A 23,583-nucleotide genomic window follows, 5' to 3' on the forward strand; every position below is an offset into this window, starting at 1 on the left:
GAAAGAAGAAATGTCAATTGGGAAAGTATGTTGGAGACTATGGTTTGAGATGCTGGCTTAATTTGCTGTGTCTGCTGTAGTTGTTATTGGACACCTCATGGGCATCTGTGGTATATGCTGTTTTACTCCCATTAAAAGGTATTTTGGAGTCTTTTTTAAAATTTTTATTTAAATTCTAGTTAGTTAACATAGAGTATAATTTGGTTTCAAGAGTAGAATGCAGTGATTCATCACTTACATACAACACCCGGTGCTCATCAGAACAAGTGCCCTTCTTAATACCCATCACCCATTTAGTCCATCTGCCACCCACTTCCCTCCATCAACTCTGTTTTTTCATTAAGAGGCTTTTATGGTTTGCTTCCCTTTCTCTCTTTCCCCCCTTCTCATCTGTTTGTCTGTTTTGTTTCCTAAATTCCACATATGACTGAAGTTGTGTGGTATTTTTCTTTCTCTGACTTATTTCACTTAGCGTAATACATTCTGGCTCCATCCACATCAGTGCAAATGGCAAGATTTCATTCTTTTTGATAGCTTATTAATATTCTATTATGCATATATGCGCATCTTCTTTATCCATTCATCAGCTGATGGACACTTGAGCTCTTTCCATAGTCTGGCTACTGTTAATAGTGCTGCTGTAAACATACAGTTGCTTGCAGATTCCTCTGGTAAACACCTAGTGGTGCAATTGCTGGGTTGTAGGGTAGTTCCACTCTTAACACTTTTTCTCAAAGATCATATTTATATTGAGTGGGGGAGGGGCAAGCAGGGTGGGAGGATGGAGGCAGAGGGTAATAGAGAAGCCAGGCTAAGTTTGGGGGCGGGGGAGCTTCGGGGTCGGAAGGCCCCGCCCGGGAGAAGCGGGAACTTTAAATATCCGCACCGGATCCTTCCCAGACCGAAAGGCGCTCAGCAGGGAATCGGGCGGGATCCCGGGAGGGGCGGCGGGGCTCCAGGTTCCCGGGGGCACTAACGGGGAGGTGCGCCCGGGGGAGAGCGCCCCACACCGCGGGCCGAGCTCGGTCAAGGGCTGGAGCGCGAGGCCGGCGGGGCCCCGGGAGCAGCTCAGGCGGCGGCTCCGCGCGGAGGGGGCTGCGGGGCTCTGGGAGGAGCTCGGGGGGCGCAGGCCGGGAGCCCAGGGCGCGGGGGGCACAGCCGGGCTCCTGCGCTCCCCCGGGACAGGCGGGGGCGGGGAGGGCCCAGGACAGCGAGGACGCTCCTGCCCCGGGCGCCCCCCGGCTGTGCAGGTCACCTCAACCCCCTCCCCCGCCCCCAGCATCCAGGCCAGTACGGACTGGGAGATGCGGCGGTTACTGCGGGAGCTGACGCCAGGGCTGGGGACCTGGCCGCTGTCAGTGTTGTCGTTCCTCCTGGTGTCACCGTGTGCCTGGGAGGGAGGAGCCACCAGGGAACAGGGGCCTCACGGGGTCAACAGCTCCCACTGAGCCCGGCACCAGCAGGTGGGGGGCAGGTCCCCCAGGTGCACACACCTGAGAGTCAGCACAGCAGTGCCCCCCCCCCCCCCCCCCCCCAGAAGACGAGCTGGAAGGACAGGGGAAGAGCAAGTTCTTGGCTGAGCAGCGCTGGAAAGCTCCAGGGAAGTCGAGGGACTTACAGTACATAGAACCAGAGGGTACCCCTATTTTAAATTTTTTTTCTTTTTTCCATTACAATTCGTTTTTATATATCAGGCTAAAAAATTCCATTTTTGTTTTTGTTTTTGTTTTATGTTTTTTGTTTTATGTTTTTTGTTTTCCCTGCTTCATTTTGTTCTACAATGGCAGAGTTAATACCTTCTTTTTATTGGAGTTCAATTTGCCAATAACACCCAGTGCTCGGCCCATCAAGTGCCCCCCTCAGTGCCCATCACCCAGTCACCCCAACCCCTGCCCACCTCCCCTTCCACCACCCCTTGTTCCTTTCCCAGAGTTAGGAGTCTCTCATGTTCTGTCTCCCTCACTGATATTTTCACTCCTTTCCCCTTTATTCCCTTTCACTAATTTTTATGTTCCCCAAATGAATGACCATATAATGTTTGTCCTTCTCCGATGTCCTTCGACAGATGAATGGATTAAGAAGATGTGGTCTATACATACAATGGAATATTACTCAGCCATCAGAAGAGATGATACCCACCATTTGCTTCGACGTGGATGGAGGGTATTATGCTGAGTGAAGTAAGTCAATCGGAGGACAATCATCATATGGTTTCAGTCATATGGGGAATATAAGACATAATGAAAGAGATTATAACAAAAAGGGGGGAAAGTGAGGTGGCAAAACAAGGGGGAGTGAAAGGGGAGGTGGGTGCAGGGAGGAGTGACTGGATGACAGGCAGAGTGGGCACTTGACGGATGAGCACTGGGTGTTATACTATATGTTGGCAAATCGAGCATCAATAAATAAATAAATATATATATTTAAAAAAGAAATGTATAAAATGTGTATACATTTTGAATAGAATGTATTTTGAAATGGAACTTTCCTAATCTTTTGTATTAAGATATTAAATGTTTTATGGATTAGAAATTGTATCTTTATTCACAGATCTAGTGGAAATGTACTACTCTAAATCTTAGTTTTATTTTCCTTTTTCCCCTGGTTCTCTATTATGGATTTTTACTGGGTTAAGGCTGGCTTCCCCACCAGGGGAGAACTTCTCTTTTGTGAGAATGCATTTTCTTTTTTCTAATTAGTTTTGGGCAGATTTTAGTACTGTTGATATCTAAGATAAGTCAACTAAGTAAAATTATTGAAGATTATATCATTTTGTTTCATGTGTCATTGGATATTTTTGGAATCTTTTAAAAACAGATCTATCACCGAGTGTGGTCTATCAAAATGAAGAGGGCAGATAGGTCACTGACTTGCCGTATTATACATCTTTTAATACAGAGCAAGTTTTACATATATCGGTAGCTCTCAAGATGAACGAAGACTTCATATCTGGTTGGAAGTGTATTGATAACCACTCTATTGTACCATTTTCATTGTTTTTGATGGTGTTGTGAGATTACTCTGTATATATTGGCTACCCACACCAAATTACTTTTGGAGTATATATTTGAACTTGAACAGCGTGGGGGGTTAAGGGACACCAACTCCTTGAGTATTTCAAAATCTGCACGTAACTTTTGACTCCCCAAAATCTTAACTACTGACCACCTACTGTTTATGTTATTGCTGAAGGCTTCTGGTAACGGTCAATTAACACCTATTTTGTATGTTACATATATTATAAACTGATTTCTTCCAGTAGGGTAAGCTAGAGAGATCATAGAGCATAAGGGAGAGAAAATATATTTAGAGCACTATACTATATTTATTTTAAAAAATGTGTGTAAGTGGACCTATGTAGTTCAAACCTCTGTTGTTCAAAGGTAAGCTCTAATACTGAGCTTATCAGTAGTCTTTATTCATTTCTTGCATTTTTATTACATTTTTTAATTTAAATTCAATTTGCCAACATATAGTATAACACCAAGGACTCATCCCATCAAGTGCCCTCTTTAGTGCCTGTCACCCAGTTTGCCCATGCCCCCACCCAACTCGCCTTCCAAACCCTTTGTTTGGTTTCCAGAGTTAGGACTCTCTTACGGTTTGTTTCCTTTCTAATTTTTCCCACTCAGTTCCCCTCCTTTCCCTTATAATCCCTTTTACTATTTCTTATATTCCACATATGAGTGAAACCATATGATGTTTGTCCTTCTCCGATTGACTTACTTGACTCAGCCTAATACCCTCCATCCATGTCAAAGCAAATGGTGGGTATTCGTCTCTTCTGATGGTTGAGTAATATTACATTCCCCTGATGGCCAGTGATGCAGAGCATTTTCTCATGTGCTTGTTAGCCATGTGTACATCTTCTTTGGTGAAATTATTGTTCATGTCTTCTGACCATTTCATGATTGGATGGTTTGTTTCTTTGCCATTGAGTTTAATAAGTTCTTTATAGATCTAGGATACTAGCCCTTTATCTGAAATGTCATTTGCAAATATCTTCTCCCATTCTGTAGATTGTCTTTTAGTTTTGTTGACTGTTTCTTTTGCTGTGCAGAAGCTTTTTATCTTGATTAAGTCCCAATAGTTCATTTTTGCTTTTGTTTCCCTTGCCTTCATAGATGTATCTTGCAAGAAGTTGCTGTGGCCAAGTTCAAAAAGGGTGTTGCCTGTGTTCTCCTCTAGGATTTTGATGGATTCTTGTCTCACATTTAGATCTTTCAACCATTTTGAGTTTATCTTTGTGTATGGTGTAAGAGAATGGTACAGTTTCATTCTTCTGCATGTGGATGTCCAATTTTCCCAACTCCACTCATTGAAGAGACTATACCTTTTTAGTCTATACCTTTTTAGTGGATATTCTTTCTTTGCTTTGTCAAATATTGGCTTTCTTTTTCAATATTCTCCTGGCTATTCGGGGTCTTTTCCAATTCCATACAAATCTTATTTCTTCCAACTCTGTGAAGAAAGTCCATGGTATTTTGATAGGGATTGCATTAAATGTGTAAATTTCCCTGGGTAACATTGACATTTTCACAATATTAATTCTGCCAATCCATGAGCATGGAATGTTTTTCCATTTCATTACATCTTCCACAATTTCTTTCAGAAGTGTTCTGTAGTTTTCAGGGTATAGATCCTTTACCTCTTTGGTTAGGTTTATTCCTAGGTATCTTATGCTTTTGGGTGCAATTGTAAATGGGATTGACTCCTTCATTTCTCTTTCTTCAGTCTCATTGTTAGTGTATAGAAATGCCACTCAATTCTGTGCATTAATTTTGTATCCTGCCACATTGCTGAATTGCTGTGTGAGTTCTAGCAATCTTGGAGTAGAGTCTTTTGGGTTTTCTATACACAGTATCATGTCATCTGCAGAGAGAGAGTTTGACTGCTTCTTTGCCAATTTGAATGCCTTTTATTTCTTTTTGTTGTCTGATTGCTGAGGCTAGGACTGCTAGTACTATGTTGAATAGTAGTGGTGAGAGTGGACATCCCTGTTGTGTTCCTGATCCTAGGGGAAAGGCTCTCAGTGTTTCCCCACTGAGAATGAAATTTGCTGTGGGCTTTTCAAAGATGGCTTTTAAGATGCTGAGGAATGTTCCCTCTCTTCCTACACTCTGAGTTTGGGTCAGGAATGGATGCCATATTTTGTCAAATGCTTTCTCTATTGAGAGGATTATATGGTTGTTTTTTCTCTTGTTGATGTGATCTATCACATTGATTGTTTTACGAGTGTTGAACCACCCTTGCATCCCGGGGATAAATCCCACTTGGTCATGGTGAATAATCTTCTAAAGTACTGTTGGATCTTATTGACTAATATGACACCCTTTGATATTTAAAAAGCATGTAAGATTAAGTGATTAAAGATTTTGTTGTATATAATTACAAGTCTATTCTTCATAATACTCAATATCTTCATTCATTTATACTATTCTGCTGAAATTGCATTCTCATCTCCCCAATAACTTCCTAATATCCAGTGTCATTTTTTCAGTGTTAATTCCATTTTATGGCAGATGTCTTACCAGAACAATATAAAATATGCATATTTTCAAATATAACTGGCTTTAATAATGGTTTTTAATAAAAACAGATGTGTTTAAATCACTTCATGACTTCACACATTCATAAAGAGCAGAGAAAGAAGGGTGAAGCATTCATATAACTGCTAGTGTTAGTCCTTTACGGGTAAACCAAGTAAATCTTAAATTTTACTAGTAATGAGAATTTCATTGGTTTTAAACACCTTTCTGGGTCTCCTCTGTAAAATATATTCATATTTTAGTTTATAGTTGGCTGTGGAGATGATCTTACACAACTCAATCTTACAATAGATGTGCCTAACTTAATTGGTAGGCTTCTGAGGTAGTGTCTGCAGGTGGGAATGGTTATTACATATCAAAATCTCTCATTCTCTCTCTCACACACACACTCATATATAAACATACAAATATATAGTTGTTTGGTTATACAAAATAAACGTGAATGCAAACTGAAAATAACCAATAGGAAAAAGATTCAATTCTGAAAGTGGAAAATTAATTTTTAAATTTCATTTTATATTTTACCTTTCACAATAAACTTTTGCACTTTCTTAGGATTTATTGCCCAAAATGATTTATCTTTATTTCTCATGAAACATCTACCTTTATCTCAGTATTGATTTACACAATAAACACTTTTTTTAATGTGCTTTTATTTTTACAAAGATGCCACCTAGTGGCATTATGAAATCAAGCATCTCAAAGTATTCCCCATTGTTACTCTAAGCTAAAATGTATTTTGATATAAATGAATTAGAAAAATATTAGATTTTGGAAAACCTAAAAACGATGCTACTGGATTAAATTTGTATCATACCTCTGTGAGGTATGATATAGTCTCTTGTTTAGAGACTATATAAATACAGATCCATAGTCCCTTTGCTGAAACCGGGACGGATGTGTCTGAATTCAGATTTTTCAGATTTTTGAAAGGTAAATACTAACCTATACTGTATATTCTACTGTCAGTAGGTCTGGGGCAGTAGTCCAGAATCAAATACATTAAGAATTCTGTACAAAAATATACTCATATCATGTATTAAGTAAGATAAAGACCACAAATAACTTTATGTAAATTCAGGTCAGATTTTGCTTCCAAATGAGTTATGAAAAAAGTTTGGTTTTACTCTAAGAAAAGGAATCAACATTCCAGTTATAGAAAAAGAGAGTAAAATGAAATATTCTGTCATAAAATAGTAATGTTTATCTTTAGAAATGCCTAAAATGTTCACCTGAAAAAAAACATATTTGAAGATCATGAGAAGTCCGAAAAAAGAATCTCTATAATGCTTTTCATTTACAGAATCATATAAAGAAGCTAATCCATCATAAATTACATTTCAGCACACTACAAAAAATTAGCTACTAATATAAACCTAAAGATTACTTTGAAAACTCATTAGCAATGCATGGCAAGCTAATTTAGGAGTTCATGTCAAATTCAAAAAAATTTTTTTCCTTTTTGTTTCTATGTGTGATTGGTATGTTCCCTTCTCGCTGCCCTAGGTTATGGAAGCATGTGTTGAAGTGGTATCATCCTCAGCCCAGATCCCTGTGTGACTCATTCGAGAACTGTCCCTAATTAGACATGTAAGTCCCTCATTAGACATGTAATAAGAAACAAACTTAGGAGGTCACTGGGTGGGGCAGCGGTTTAGCGCCGGCCTTTGGCCCAGGGCGTGATCCTGGAAACCCAGGATCGAACCCCACATCGGGCTCCCTGCAGGAGCCTGCTTCTCCCTCTGCCTGTGTCTCTGCCTCTCTCTCTCTCTGTCTCTCTGTCTCTCTCTCGTGACTATCATAAAAAAAAAAAAAAAACTTTTGTCATGCGAAGACTAGGACTTAGGGACAGCCTATTCTAATTCACTATTTTTCTCACTACTTTCCTTCACTAACTAGAGTTTTGGCTTATTCTCTCTAAATAAAAATTTTTAAATAAATTTCTCCAGTTCCCATCAATAATTCAAAGCACATATCACATCCCCACTTTGATTTCTTTTGAATTCTATTAAAAATAAACCTCTTCATCCTCCTGCAAGCCAAACTGCTATCTTATTTACCTTTTTCTCAAAACATTACTATTATGGTAGCATAGGCCGAAATAACATTAAGTATGGAGTTTTAAAGGAAACTCTACCCTCAGATGGAAAATGCTTATTATGTTTCATGATTTGCTACTTCATCCTAGATCCCAGAACACATGTGCATAGGTTTCTTTAACTTCTATTTGCTTATGTAACCATGCAACCTGGGAGGTAAATGGCTGACATTAGCCAAGACATGGGCATTTTCTTACACAGAACATTGTTGACTTCCTCCGTTTGACAGAGAAAACATGAGGGTAGCCATTTGTCTTCCAGTGATTGAGAGGCCTGATGTAGCTAATTGAGGAAGTGACATACAGACTCTATGTCTGCTCTGTAGTTGGAGCACATGTGAAGCAAGGTTCTCCAAGACCTGAAGATCTAGGCTTCTGAGAACAGTGAAACTGATCACTTTGACTTCATGGGAGAGTTCCTGGATAACAGAACATAGACTATTTGGAATACCATCTTGGTGGTTAAAAGGAATTATAAGAGCTGGCCCAAAGGGAATATTTGAAAAGCCTGCCAAAGCATCAGGTGAAGACTTAACTTCTGATGGCAACAAAGTAAGCCTTCCCATTATAGTAGGTCCCAAAGTTAGCTAAGAAAGAATCTTGAATTCCATTTGACAGAAGACTGCTCTCACTTTTTTCTAGTATCTTAATTCTCATTATAATAGCAGCAAAAAACCTCAATTAGCTTCACTTCTCTAACTGCATTTTAGGATTAGAAAAGATGACAAAGATAAACTCCTTTTCTTCCATTCCCCAATTTTGAGAACCTGGGGGTTGGGGGAGGGGATCAGAGTAGAATAATAGAGAATAGAAAATGAAGGAACACAATGAAACCTGAGGCCTAGTGGCTCACAATAGCTGCCACTGCTGACATCACATCCTTTCTATTCAGATAGGACTACTTCCCCAACTTCTGGTGTAGAATGGATGGCAGGCCTCAACACTGAGCATTACTCCAGTGGATGCCACATACTCTGCTTGTCCATGGTACTCATAGTTTATACCTGTTACCTTTATGAAATTATTAATACTTCATTTTTCTCTCAAAACCAGGTTGAATGATAAATTGTACCATCATCTTAGATATAAATCATTCCCACTCCAAAGAAAAGAATGGGAGAAATTTGAATATTCTGCGCTCAGAGTATGTATCAACTTTGCTGCCATTTTCTTGTCTGCAAAGCTCAAATTGATTGCTTCTTTTTCTTTTGAAGTGTCTGATGTATTTTGCTGATTGGTGGGTGAATCTGAATGAAACGTGAGAAACCTAGGAGGAACTGAAATGGGTCATTTTGAAAGTTACTTAAATTAGTCTAGAAGCCTCTCAGCAACCCTGAAGATCTTTAAATGGGAATCATTTGTAAAGCAATCAGGAAAGCTTACTCTGGAAGTTAGAGGAAGCAACCAGAAAACATTTGAAAGAGTAAAAACTATCAGGTGTAAGTTTGTATGGGCAGTTGGGAATAGCAGTTAGTAAATGTAAAAACATGGACCACAGGGCAATGCCTTTTAAACGCCTATCCCGTTAACATTATCTACCTATAATCCATACGAAGATTTTTGCACAAAATGAAATCCAGTTTACTACCGCTGTTCATATTTTTTATACTTATTTGGACAAAACAAATCAAGAAAGCAGGAAATAGGCTCTTTTGGTACAGCCCAGATGGTACAGGCAGGAGTGACAGCAACCCAAGAATATTCATAAAAAAATAATAGTTAGGAACGGGAGTTCTGGAGCAAGACTGTCCAGGTTCAAAATTTAGCTCCACATCTTACTAGCTATGAGACTTTGGTGATTATTATACCATTTCTTTGCCTATTTTTCCAAGGTGTTCACATTGCCTACAGGTGCCTACAGTTGTAGGAGAGCACTACTCACACTGAATTCTGGTTTCCTTATCTGGAGAAATACAGATCATTTGCAGGATCACACTTTTATGAGTAGTGCATATTTAAGAGTGAAATTAGTCAAGTAATTAGAAGAGTGCCTGGCAAACATGAACAAATATTAGCTACTATTATTATATTGTTATTATTCTACCACTAGCATTTCTAATGCAAACATCAATATGGTCCCTTTTTATTAACAGCTATGGGAGCTCTGGTGGTAAAATATATGACACCCAAGAATCGTGGAATAAGTGGAGCTAAAAAGTCTGATAAAGCCACATCAAGCTATCTTCCTGTTTTTATGTGCTCAAAGGACTAAAAAAAAAGGATTGGTTAGGAAATTTGCTTGCAAGTATTTATGTTGATATGCTTTAGATTCATGTATTTTTTACATTTATAATGTATTATATTTAAAGCAAATGTCAGAACTGAAAAGGAAGTTATGAATCACAAGTTCTACTTCTTTTTCGAAGAAGGAAATAGGTCAATCTGAGAAGTTGACAATGTGCCTCCACTTAGTCATAGAGTTCACGATGGCACTAAAAAACCATGGGTGGGGCAGCCCTGGTGGCACAGCGGTTTAGCACTGCCTGCAGCCTAGGGCATGATCATGGAGACCAGGGATTGAGTCCCACGTCGGGCTTCCTGCATGGAGCCTACTTCTGCCGCTGCCTGTGTCTCTGCCCCGCTCTTGCTCTCTCTCTGAATAATTAAATAAATCTTTAAAAAAAAAAAAAGAGGAAAAGAAAAGAAAAGAAAAGAAAAGAAAAGAAAAAAGAAAAGAAAAGAAAAAAGTTTGATAGCCAACTGCATTCATATTGGAACTTAGTGAAAACTTAATGATTCCACTTTGAAGTTATAACCCATGTATGACTGAATGCTCTGGATATAAACTTATCCATAGGTCAGATAAAGAAACTCTTGGTGTCTCTCCTTTTACATAAATTCTATCTCTATCCTGAAGTACTTTGGTTGATCAAGAAAACTAAAGGCTAAATAACAAAAAGTTAACTTCTTTAAATGAGACAGAAGGAAAAGTTTTTCCAATTCCCACTATAAATAAATCTTTCAAATACCAAATAAATTTCCTCAACTGTACAACTATAATTTGACAGTTTTTACTCTTACTACTTCTCTTTAGTGACGTATAAATTTGTCTAAACAATAATTAAGTATCTCATCTGTTTTTTTTCAGGACAAAAACCACTAAATGATGTGCTGAAGATACTACTACTAATATTTCACATTATGATTATGGTCTCTGCATTGAAAATCTATGGGGATTTTTCCAATTAATTTTCAAATATTTACACAGCCTCTCTGAAATACATAATAAAACACAAAAACAAAAAAAAAAAAAAAGAGAGAGAGAGAACATCTTTGAAATAATTTGAATGAATGTTTTACATGTCAAAACTGAATTCATAAGACCCTATTACCATAGTCATTAATTTTAACAAGTCTCCTAAATATATTCTGTATTAGTTTTCTTGATTGTAAGATGTCAATAATATGGAAATATTTTTTTAATATAACAGAACATTTAATTACATCCATTTCCCATCAACACACTAGTCATTTAATGATGATTATATTGGCCATTTCCATTGGTTGGCAGGAGGCTCTTCCACTAAAGGCTCCCATGGTTTCCACTGTATCATTTTTCTTGCCAGACTTAATTCATTTTCAGCCTGTTAATAAAAATTTTTAAAAGATCAGTTGATTACACTGATTAACAGATATTTATCATAGCTAATGACTGAAATATAATTAGAACTATTTTCATATTAATATCTAATAAGCTGTTCTACCATCAAATGTTGAACATTATTAACAAAATTACCTTAATTTTCATAGCTAGACAACCATGAGTTAGAAAGGATAGCTTTTGATCTTTTTCTTTTTTTAAATTTTTTTTTCTTTAATTTTTTTATTTATTTATGATAGGCACACAGTGAGAGAGAGAGAGGCAGAGACACAGGCAGAGGGAGAAGCAGGCTCCATGCACCGGGAGCCCGACGTGGGATTCGATCCCGGGTCTCCAGGGTCGCGCCCTGGGCCAAAGGGAGGCGCCAAACCGCTGCGCCACCCAGGGATCCCCTGATCTTTTTCTATTTGATTAAAATTTGCTATTAGAATGTTCAAACGTTTACCTGGTGAATTTTCAATCTTAATTGTCTGTTTTGCCATTAGACTATAAATTCTTTGGGAATAAGAAGTATCTATGTCAATGGCTTTCAAACTATTTTATCATGGCCCACAGTAAAATACAACAAACAAATTCTAAGGGATCTAAAATACACACATATGAATGAAACAAAACTAAAAATATCATTACCTTTACTAGCTATGACACATTATTTTCTATTATATTTTTTAAATGCTAGCCACAACCCATCTAACTGATTTCTTGACCCATAACCACTTGAGACCCACAGTTTGTAAAACAGTGATCTATGGAATGCAGAATATCATAGGCGCATAAAAATTACTGACTGAATTAACTTCCTTACATTAAGTTACATTTACCTTTTTTCTTCAAACAAATTTATAAATATTTGACATTTTTATCTTTTTATTTCACATTTTTTTATACAACAAAAAGACCTAAGACAACTCTGGCCAATTTAGAAGAACACTTGTCAGGATGTCAGAGAAGGAATTCAAATACAGAGTAAGTGCCAGAGTCTGTCACAGGCTGTAATTCCTTTTTTTTTTTTTTAAGATTTTTATTTATTTATTTATTCACGAGAGACAGAGAGGCAGAGACACAGGCAGAGGGAGCAGCAGGCTCCATGCAGGAAGCCTGATGTGGGACTCAATCGCAGGACTCCAGGATCATGCCCTGGGCTGAAGGTGGTGTTAAACTGCTGAGCCACCCAGGGATCCCACAAGCTGTAATTCTATAGAAAAGGCAATGCTTCATCTAATGCCAGTGGTGCCAAATAGCCCATCTATGTTTCCAGTAACAGTCTAAAATAAACAGTGAGTTAAAAAGTACATTAACAGAAATCTGAGGGTAGAGGGATTTACTGATGCTGAAATGAGAAAACAGCATAAATATTGATTAAAAATATCCCTAAAGATGGCTGTTTCCCTGACTGCTCTTTGGCTTGGGTCTCTTGACCATTCATGCTTTCTTTAAGCCTCCAAGGCATTGTGTAGTGTAGGGAGGGTACCTGACCCTGAATATCACTAAGGTCAATCCATTTCAGGTAGCTGGACCCAGGTACACGTGACCCCTGTTACCTACTCCTTCCTTCTTCCTGGGCTTCTAACACAGTACCTTTACCTTATTTACTATCCCTCTAGAAATGGGCTGTCCAAAATGGTAGCTACTACCTACATGTGACTATTCAGTAAGCACTTGAGATGCAGCTAGTTCAAATTCAGATCTGCTGGGCAGCCAGCAGATCTGGAGACCCTGGATCGAGTCCCACGTCAGGCTCTCTGCACGGAGCCTGCTTCTCCCTCTGCCTGTGTCTCTGCCTCTCATTCTCTCTCTGTGTCTCTATGAATAAATAAATAAAATCTTTAAAAAAAAAAAAAACAAATTCAGATCTGCAAGTATAAAACATACAGAAGATTTTAAAGACTTAGAATAAAAAGAGAATGTGAGATATATCAATATTTTTATATGTTTCAAAATATTTTAAATATATTAGGTTAAGTAAAACATTATTAAAATTTAACCTTAATACTGTCTGTGAAAATGTGGAGAACTGCACAGCTGATTTAAAAATACCTAACTGTACCCTGAGTCTATAACTGCATGATAAATTAGTGTATCAGTTAAACTAAAGTCATGATCAAAGTAAAATCTGACAGAAAAGAAAGAGGAACAGAAAAAGGACAATAATAAGTTAGCAGCAAGTTCCCACATGGTACAACAGCTGGCAAATGAATAGAAGGCCTTTGAATGATTGAGTCTACATTCAAAAAACTGTGTAAATGCCCTATTCCTCTTTTTAACAGAGCCATCTAACAATTCTTCTGAATTTATATATCATGTCTATTGGTGATATACCTCCCTAATCACCTTTCATTTGTCTTTTAATAAAACTCAAAAAATAACTGTTTTTAAAACATACAAAATGTACAAATTAAATGAAACAATTGAATATCAGGTGGCTTATAAGGGTAGACATCTAAACCTATAATATGGGAGGGGGAGCTGAAGTGGTGAGGCAAAGGGGGAGAGTGATTTGACCAAGTAAAAATTTTAAAAAATATATGAAAGAAATATATATAAGAAAATATATTTCTTTCTCTATATATGAAAGAAAATATCCAGTTGAAGTCAAAAGGCAAAGAAAAGACTAAAAAAAGTTCAAATAATATTGCAAGAGTTTAAAGTTAATCTCTCTTATTTTAAAAAACACGCAAAAGAAATATAGAAGAAAAACATTAAAAACAAATGATAGAATTAAAAGATTAATTATAGAATTTATAAAACACAAAATACAGGAACATATTTTAAGTTTAACCTTACTTATAATTGGGGGGAAAAATGCACGACTTAAAAAAAAAGGCATAGATATTTTAATCTAAAAGTCAAAAGTACATTTTAATTTTATGATTTTATGGTTCAAAATATCTGTATTTCTCCATATTAAAAATATGCTAAGCCCTTAATATATAAAAGTATTTCTATCTAAAAAGATAAAATTATTCAAATAACAGTATTATTGTGTTACTCCTTTGAACTAAAGGCTAACAAAAACACGCTGATGAAATTCAAGGTGTATTAAACTCCAAATTTCCAACAGAAGCCTCATAAATTCAAGTTAAAATTACTGATATTTAATTGACATGTACATAATTGAAGTATTTCCTATATGTAATTATTCTTGTATTGAGAGCTGACATAAAGAAAGAAACTTAGTTTTCCTTTTTTTCTGAGATGTCAATTTTGTGTCTCTTAAGCACAGTGCCTCTGACCATTTAAAGCCAAACATCTAAACAGTCAACTTTTTCTTACCTGAAGAATCACCTCTTCTAGTTGGCCACCCTGAAGTTGGTCTTCTAGTTTCTTAACATCTGGTTCCTATAGTTTAAGGGAAAAAAAAAGATTTAAAAAAAGGAACACAATATCTGAATGTTTCAACATCCTAATTAAAAAGACACGAATATAAAATAGCACTTATTATAGCAAACATAGTTTTTCTTTCATTATACCCTTACTAATGTTTGCCAACAATCTGGTGGAAAGTCTAATCTCTCTATTTTTATTGCTTTTCTGTCTTAATATTAACTGCTGATCAAGATTAAGAAATATGATATCCATTTAGTCTTTCTAAAATACAGATTTTAAAATACTACTTTATTTTCTTAGTATTTCCTCTATTTCCTCTGAGAGCATTAGTATGTGAGGTAAATGCTACCCTGTGACACAGAATTCCATTCCTAGGTATATACCAAACAGAAATTTATAATACATTAACCAAATTGCATGTTTAAGAATATTCACAGCAGGGGATGCCTGGATGGCTCAGCAGTTGAGCGCCTGCCTTCTGGCCCAGAGCGTAATCCTGCGGTCCCAGGATGGAGTCCCACATGGGGCTCCCTGCATGGAGCCTGCTTCTCTCTCTGCCTATGTCTCTGCCTCTCTCTGTGTGTCTCTCATGAATAAATTAATAAAATCTTAAAAAAAAAAATTCACAACAGCACAAATTATAACCTCAAATTAGAATCCAAATGATATATAGAGAATTAATAAATAAATCATAGTATTTGGATATAACAGAATACTATAAAGCAGTCAGAATATATAAATTACAACTATATGCAAGAACATAGATGATTCTTTCAAACATAATATTAAGTGAAAGAAACCACACACACAAAAAAAATAAAAAAAAAAAAAAAAAAAAACACCACACACAAAAGAACACGGACTGATAATTCCATTTATAAAAAGCTAAAAAAAAAAAAAAGTTACAAAACCAGGCAAAATGAATCTGTGGTGTTAGAGGTCAGAAGAGTAGTTATCTTTAAGAGGGGAAAGAGCAGGTTTGGACATTCTAGAAATGTCCTCTTTTTTGATTTGGTGTTAATATGGGTGTGACTTGTGGAAATTTATCAAGCTCTACGTTTATGATTTCTGCTCCTTTCCTTATGTACATTGTTCTTCAATACAAGGTGTTTTTTTTTTTTTTAAATAATGCTAAAAAGGTACTAGAAAAATACAATGACATGTATTTATTGCTAGTAAACTGAGCTTTGTGAGAGCCAGAAACCATGTTCTATATTCTATACATACTTATAAATATGTAAGTAAAGTATAAAGAGGATGATTTTTTTGGCTCACAGAATGAAAAGAAGGGGAAAAAAAAAAAAAAAGATATTTTCTACAGGAATTGGCATGTTCCTGCTTCAGGGCATCTGCTGGCTGACCAGGGATAACTGCATGGCTTGTTCCTTCATTTCCATCCAAGTCTTTGTTCATATATCACCTTCTTAGAACAACTTTGATAATAATTTATACTGTGGTAGGCTAAATAATGTCCCACAAAAGTACAGGACCTAATCCCTAAAACCTATGAATGTTAGCTTGTGTGGCAAATACTTTGTGATTAAGAATCTTGAAACAGAGAGATTATCCTAAATCAGCCAAGTGGGCCCTAAATACAACTTCAGGTGTCCTTATAAAACAGAGGCAGAGAGAAATTATGCATAGATGAGAAAGGAATGTGACTACAGAGACAGAGATTAGAGTGATATGGCCATAAGCCAAGAAATACTGAAAGCCACCAGAGCTGGAAGAGTCAAGAAACAGATTCTACCCTAGAATCTCTAAAGGGAATGCAGCCTTGTCAACACCTTGATTTGGGCTTTTGATACTAATTTTAGAATCCTGGCTTCCAGAAATGTAAAAGAATAAATTCCTATTGTTTTAAGCCACCAAGTTTATTAGAACAGGCACAGGAAACAAATATATACTGTAATATCCCTCACCACTTGATACATACCCACTCTCTTTTCATTTTCCTTCACTGTTTTTAACTATCTTCTATACGCTATGTAATGTACTTCTTTATTTACTTACTTCTTTGCCTCCCACCATGAATGTGTAATCTCCAAGAAGGCAGGGATTTTAATGTTTTGTTCACTGTCATAGAGGCACTAGCTTCCATGCCTACAGGCATACATGGCATAGAACGGCATTCAGTGTTCCTTGAATAAGTAAAAATAGTTGGAAAAGAAGGAAGGGGAAGCAGATGAACATGTCTGAGAAAGACTGTTTACCTCAGAATTAACTGAGTCTTAAAGCCAAAATTTGAAAACAAAACAGGGAAGCTGGTCATTGTTAAGAGATCTAGGAGACTGAAGAAAAGAAGGCAAGGAATGTTCAACAGTAATTTCAACTCAAGAGAATCCTATGGTAGGAAGACAATTCAAAATTTGTCTTATTGAAGCTAAGTCAATACGATGACTTCTATTTACCAATGGCAGAATGTCATTAAGCGTAATAAGCTTAATAAGCTACCATCACATATGTTAAGCGTGATCAGTACATGGTTTACATATATTTTACATATATTATCTCATTCAGTCCTAACAAGTGTTCAGGCAGGTATTATTATACCCAAGTTTTAGATGAGGAAACTAAGAGAAATGGACAATATGCCAACAGTCACTCAGCAAATAAGTATTAGAGCTGAGAAGAAAATTTTGGACAGGCCACAAACCAATACTTTTCACCAATATTCTATCTCCCTAGTGTAATCTGAAAAAATATTTACTTTTATTTCCATTTTAGGCTTAGTAAGTAGATGTTTTATAATCATAACAAGATTTACTAAAGACTTTGTGTGGGACTCTATTGAGGGTTAAAAATCTGTAATCATTCTACCAAAAACAGGAATTGGTGATACAACTATCATGCAGTACCTGAGGTTGTTAAAAACTATTTTGTATTTAGCCTTTTGGATAAACAAACATTTCTATGGGACCTTATATAAGCACCAGGTACTATGCTAGATTCTTGGGATACAAAGATGAATGCAATCATCAATCAAAAGTAATTTACAGACCAGAATATAAAACATAAGTAAAATACAGTGTGACAGGTACAATGGAAGAGAATCAAGGAAGTTCTCAATCTCTATTTAGGAGAGTAAGAAAAGGCTTCAGAGAGAAGTAACACATCTTGAGAACTGAGTAAGAAGTGCCAGAAAGATAAGCTAAGGGGATTCCAGTTAGAGGGAAGAGAAAATACAACAAAGAAACACAAAATTAAATCGCATGTAATTCACATAACTATCAGCAGTTTGGTTGCTGAAATACAGGGTATAAAACAGGAAATGACAAGGTAAGACTGAGAAGATAACCCAGAGTCAGATCTTGGGACACCTTCCATACATGCTAAGGACTTTATCCTGTAAGCCAGTGTTTCCCAAACCTGGCTGTACATCAGAGCCATGCAGATGGAAGTAGTGAGGTGAGTTTCATACAACTAACTCAGCAAACATTCTTAAATTCAGCCTCTGAGAAACACTAACCAGGAAACTATAAGAATGTTTTTAAGCAGGAAGAATCTGGATCAGATTTATATATTGGGGGAAAAAAAAATCACTCTATTCACAGTGTGGGGCACGTAATGAAGTATAATGGAACTATATACAGACCACTAAGTTACAAGGCAACTGAAAAAGCCCAGTCAGAGAAAACTATTTTAGAACTAGTAAGTGAAAGTAATGACAGTAAGCTATTCTTTGGTTGACAATGGTTAAGAGAGAAAAGAAAAATAGGGCAGAAGTAAAAGAAGATATAAATATAACAGTTCTATTTTTAAGATAGGAATAAGCTAAATACATTTTGAGGTTATCTGGAAGATAACAAAATGAAAGGCTAAAACAAGAAAAAAGTGATAAAGCAGAATAAGGTTATAGAGAAGGAAAGCAGGGAAAGATTCAAAATGTTGAAAGAGCTTTACTTCATGAAAAGAAAAAAGGAAATTTCTTACTCAGTGATGGGAAAATATGCACCAGTTCGTTTTCCTTAAGGAAAACATGAAATCAGGCAGCCCTGATGGCCCAGTGGTTTGGCGCCGCCTTCAGCCCAGGGTACCATCCTGGAGACCCGGGATCGAGTCCCATGTCCAGCTCCCTGCGTGGAGCCTGCTTCTCCCTCTGCCTGTGTCTCTGCCTCTCTCTCTCTGTGTGTCTGTCATGAATAAATAAAATCTTTAAAAAAAAGAAAAGAAAGAAAGAAAACATGAAATCAAAATAAATGCTGAACCTTCCCCTAGAGACTTTGTAAGTTACTTTCAGAACTGCCAAGCTAAGAATAAAAGTTTCAAATCAAATTTCATTGTTTTGCCATATCCCTAAGGAAAAATAATTATTCACTTTGGTAACCTAATAATAAGAAAAATATAATAGGGTCACTTATTACATATATGTAAATTACTTTTAGAGTTTATAAACACTTTTGGATAATTACAGAAGTCCATGAATAATTGCTAGTGTGAAAATGTAATACTTTAAAATTTTAATTGCACAAAAGTGCAATATAGTTTGGCATAAAAGAACTAGCAGCAGTCTATGGTATGTCTAGCTAAGGACTTTGATTTAGACCTGTAAAATGCTTGTATTAGTCTGCTAGGGCTGCCAATAAAATACCAAAGACTGTGCGGCTTCAACAACAAAAAATTATTTTCTCACAGCTCTGGAGACTGCTAGTCCAAAATTAAGGTCCAAAAGGGTCAGTTTCTGATGAGAGCTCTCTTTCTGGCTTGCAGACAGCTACCTTTTTTCTTGTGTTCTCATATGGCAGAGAGAGCTGTCTCTTATAAGGACACTAATCCTATTGAATCAGGGCCAATCTTATGACCTCATCAACCTTAATTACCTCTATAGATGTTCCAGCCACCCTGGGGGGTTAGGGCTTCAACATATAATTTGGCAGGGAACACAGTCAGTTCATAACAATGATAATTTTTTTAATAAAGTAATTATGTTTTCTTTTTTTTAAATATTTTATTTATTTATTCATGAGAGATACACAGAGAGAGAGAGAGAGAGAGAGGCAGAGACACAGGCAGAGGGAGAAGCAGGCTCCATGCAGGGAGCCTGATGTGGGACTGGATCCCGGGTCTCCAGGATCACACCCTGGGCGGAAGGCGGCACTAAAACACTGAGCCACCAGGGCTGTCCAACAAAGATATAATTTTTGGTAATTCTGTAATAAGCATTTTTCAAGTTTTTTCTAACCGTTTTGTTTAAACACAACATACATTTTTTGTGTTCTACTTTCATTTTTCTCTACTCTGAAACTACAAAAAGAGGTAAAGACTGATATATCTATAGATAAGTCAACAATCAACAAAGGACTTGATAAAGAAGAGATGTACTACAATGTTAACTTAGAGAAGGGACATGATGTTATTCTTTCACTCCAGTATTTAATAGTGGCTTACATATGGAAAACATTAGTAAACGGGAATTTGCTGAATGAAAGGGAAAAAGGATGGAAGAAAAGCACAGAAGAATAGAAGAGCGGGGGGGGGGGGGGTGGGGGAAGCAATTTAACTTTTTTTAATGGTGCATTGGAAACCATAAATCCAAGAAAACAAAATCAAGTCAGCTACTTACCGCTTTAACCATACTCAGCTTCTCATTTGTAATCTGTTCTGTATACTTTCTATATGCTGCGTTTTTAGGAATTTGCTCAAGAACATCAAGAATCTTTGTGTACAATATTCTTAACCTCTGAAAAGACAAATCATATACATTTCCAGTTTAAAGTATCATCAAAGATTCAACAGAACATTTTAAAAAGTCTCACAAATTACAAAAAGATTCACATCTGTTTTTTAAAAAGCATTTAAGTCTTCCTTGTTATAATTTCTTCATGTCTTTGCCTTATTACCTTTATAATTGAAGGAAAATGTGAGTACAGTTGACCCTTGAACAACGCTGAGGTTAGAGAGCCTATCACTGGCATGGCTGAAAATCCACATATAACTTATGACTCCCCCAAAACCTGACCAATAACGTATATGCCTGACCAATAACATAAACAGTTAACACATACTTTATATGTTGTATGTTATCACATATTATATTCTTACAATAAAGTAAGCTAGGGAAAAGATGTTATTATGAAAATCATGAGGGACACCTAGGTTGAGCTCAGTGGTTGAGCACCTGCCTTAAGCTCAGGGTGTGATCCTGAGGTCCTGGGATGTAGTCCTGCATCAGGCTCCCTGCGGGGAGCCTCCTTTTCCCTCTGCCTCTGCCTCTGTCTCTGCCTCTCTAAGTCTCTAATGAATAAATAAATAAAATCTTAAAAAAAAAAAAAAGCAGATCATTTAAAGAAAATACATTTACAATACTATACTGTATTTACTGAAAAATATATGTACATAAGTGGACCCAAGCAGTTCAAACCTGTTATTCAAGGGTCAAGTGTATAAAATGGATACTTTTTATGCTGCATTAACAACATAGGTTGTATATAAGCCAAAGGTATGGTAACAAGTAAAAATAAAACTGCATTCTAACTTATTGCTAATGATCTATTTGAAAATAAACTCATTATCAGAAAGGGAGACAGAACGTAAAGACTGCTAACTCTGGGAAACGAACTAGGGGTGGTAGAAGGGGAGGAGGGCGGGGGGTGGGAGTGAATGGGTGACGGGCACTGGGTATTATTCTGTATGTTAGTAAATTGAACACCAATAAAAAAAAAAAAAATGAAAATAAACTCATTTACTAAATCATTACTTCTCAAATTGCAATCCTAAGCACTACAAATTGATTTTTTCCATTTTTCTCATTTGAATTTCTGAAGAAGTAAAAAAATATATAAAAGCAATGATTATCGGAATGATCAAATTTAACTAAATGTAGTCATAATACTTCAGCTTATGGTGACTGAGTTGGTCATGAAAATGAAGGTTTCACACAGGCTTAAAAGAAAAGGAACAAGAGAACTGAACTTAAAGCACAATGAACTTCAAGTTCACATACAGCAGTTAGTAGTAAAGCTACATGGTAAGAAACTGTTACACCAGATCATAATTCACAAGAGTTCATAAATAGTAAATATAATCACAAATATACATACATTATATAAAGAATTCTTTGTATTTCATTGTACAAAATCCATAGGTACTAACACCTAGTTTCATTCATATATATTCACAATATACATATGAATAAATAAATAAGAAATTAGACGTGATTTCAAGGTTTTTGAACTCAGTCAACACAAGAATGAAACTGCCATTCACTGAGGTGAGCAAGCCTGAGAGAAAAGCATTTTTTAGGGAGAAGAATAGGAACACAATTTTGGGTGTTTAGTTTGGGTTGCTGGTCTGACATTCAAGTGAAGATATCCACTCAGCAATTAAATATACAAGACTCTCAGAGGTCAGTGCCCAATACAGATATTTAACAGTTATCAGTGTATAGGTAGTATTTAAAACCACTAAATTGAGTCCAGACAAGGAGACAAACATAAATAGAGAAAAGTTCCAAAAACTAAGTCTAAGAACTCCAAAATTCCTAAGTGGGGATATGAGAAATAACCAGAAAGGGAAAAGTCAATGAGAGTAAGGGGGCGGGGGGGGGGGGGGGGACGGACAAAAAACAGAAGACTAGGTGAATTCCCAAGCACAGAAGCGCTTGATGGAGACGGTGCCAAAAGTCGCCAGTGCGGCTACTGAGTCAATTAAGATGAGAAACGTGAGCTGACCATTCGATTCAGCAGCACAGAGATCATGGTGACCTTGAAAAGAGCGGTTCTAGCCAAGTCTGGGTGGAGTGAATTCAAAAGGGAGTAAGAGAAACTGGAGACAGTTAAGTCCAGATAACTCTTTGGAGTTATCTATAAAAGGAAGGAGAGAGATGCTGTGATTACTGAAAGGAGCGAGGGAGGTCTTTAGTCTTTTCAGATGGAAGCATTCTGAAGACCGATGGGAAAGACCCACTGATGACGCAAGGGGTTAACTGCTAGAGCGATAGACGCGGTAAGGCAAGGCGGGCGTGGGGGGCGGTGGAACATGGAGACACAGGTATGGGAGGGTACTCATAACGGGACAGGTGAAGGCACGAGAAGCCTACGGAAAAACTCAGCAAGAAAAGGGACTTAAGAACGAGGTCATGGGGCGGTCCCGGTGGCACAGCGGCTTAGCGCCGCCTGCAGCCTGAGGTGTGATCCTGGAGTCCCAGGTCGAGCTCCCCGCATGGAGCCTGCTTCTCCCTCTGCCTGTATCTCTGCCTCTCTCTCTCTCCCATGAATAAATAAATAAAATCTTTAAAAAAAAAAAAAAAGAACGAGGTCATGGAACGCGCAGGCGCAGACGCACGCGCACGGGACCCATCGACAAAGGAGAGAGAGACCCTGTTCTGGTCTCAAGGCGGCTCTCAGGCCGGCCTGTGATTTGGGGCTTGAAATATCCGCACCCCGCTGCCCTTTCTACCAGGGTCACAGGGTTCTGGTCGTCCTGGGGAATCCGGGAATGGAGCAGCACGGAACGTACCTCGTGTGGGCTCTCACATACAGCCAATCCCACAAGGCCGGTGGTCTGTTCAAAAACAAAACACGACTCAAGCTGTTTACAATTCCGCGCGCCCGCCACGCTAAGGAAGGAGAGACCTACCACCCCCCACCCCCGCCCCGGCTACTACCGACCTAAAAACAGCTGTCGGTCTCTCGGAGCCACTAGGCTGGAGAACGGGGCTACGGAGTGCGTCCTCCCTGAGGCCACAGCAGAACGAGTCCGCCCAACAGCCTCGGCCATCCCGCGCCAGTCCCCGCCACCACCGCGGGTGAGGGGCTTTCGGGCTGACTCTACCCCCACGGTCTAAAACCCAGCAGTGACCTCCATTCGCCTCACCTTCTTCAGCACACCCGCCATGACAGCGCCGACGGGCCGGGGACGCGCAGCCCTCTGGGAACCCGGCTCAGACCCGCTCAATCCAGCGCCGAGGCCGCCACACTATCACCTTGGAAGCAGCTCCCGCCCCCCTCGCGATCTCCACCCGGCGGAGGCTGTGCCCCGCCCATTCCGGGGGGGGGGGGGGATCGACG

The 23,583-nt window shown here is 37.9% G+C and overlaps 1 protein-coding gene and 1 long non-coding RNA gene across 6 annotated transcripts in view; one reads left to right on the forward strand and one right to left on the reverse strand.

The window, feature by feature from the left end:
• Positions 1-10,902, forward strand: part of LOC144289000 (uncharacterized) — a 231,355-nt gene extending 220,453 nt beyond the window's left edge. For all 3 annotated transcript variants that reach the window (XR_013357057.1, XR_013357058.1, XR_013357059.1), the window contains 3 exons: positions 7,056-7,139; positions 8,701-8,791; positions 10,736-10,902. This is a non-coding gene — a long non-coding RNA (uncharacterized LOC144289000). The remainder of the gene's footprint in view (positions 1-7,055; positions 7,140-8,700; positions 8,792-10,735) is intronic.
• A 146-nt stretch (positions 10,903-11,048) lies between these two features.
• NDUFA5 (NADH:ubiquinone oxidoreductase subunit A5) lies at positions 11,049-23,568 on the reverse strand. 3 transcript variants are annotated; one of them, XR_013357056.1, is made up of 6 exons: positions 23,390-23,568; positions 23,033-23,077; positions 20,139-20,255; positions 18,509-18,728; positions 14,522-14,587; positions 11,097-11,231 (listed from the first exon to the last, which is right to left on the reverse strand). XR_013357056.1 is itself a non-coding variant. In XM_077857176.1 (5 exons), the coding sequence occupies exons 1-5, from the start codon at positions 23,408-23,410 to the stop codon at positions 11,130-11,132; spliced, it is 351 nt and encodes a 116-aa protein (XP_077713302.1). In that variant the 5' UTR covers positions 23,411-23,546; the 3' UTR covers positions 11,049-11,129. The 3 variants fall into 3 exon arrangements, 2 of the variants coding, with proteins under 2 accessions (XP_077713302.1, XP_077713303.1); XM_077857176.1 differs by lacking the exon at positions 18,509-18,728 and having other exon boundaries at positions 11,049-11,231; positions 23,390-23,546; XM_077857177.1 differs by lacking the exons at positions 18,509-18,728; positions 23,033-23,077; positions 23,390-23,568 and adding an exon at positions 22,246-22,389 and having other exon boundaries at positions 11,049-11,231.
• Between the last annotated feature and the right edge of the window lie 15 nt (positions 23,569-23,583).

The sequence above is a fragment of the Canis aureus genome, chromosome 18 (assembly GCF_053574225.1).
Source record: "Canis aureus isolate CA01 chromosome 18, VMU_Caureus_v.1.0, whole genome shotgun sequence".
Taxonomy (NCBI): domain Eukaryota; kingdom Metazoa; phylum Chordata; class Mammalia; order Carnivora; family Canidae; genus Canis; species Canis aureus.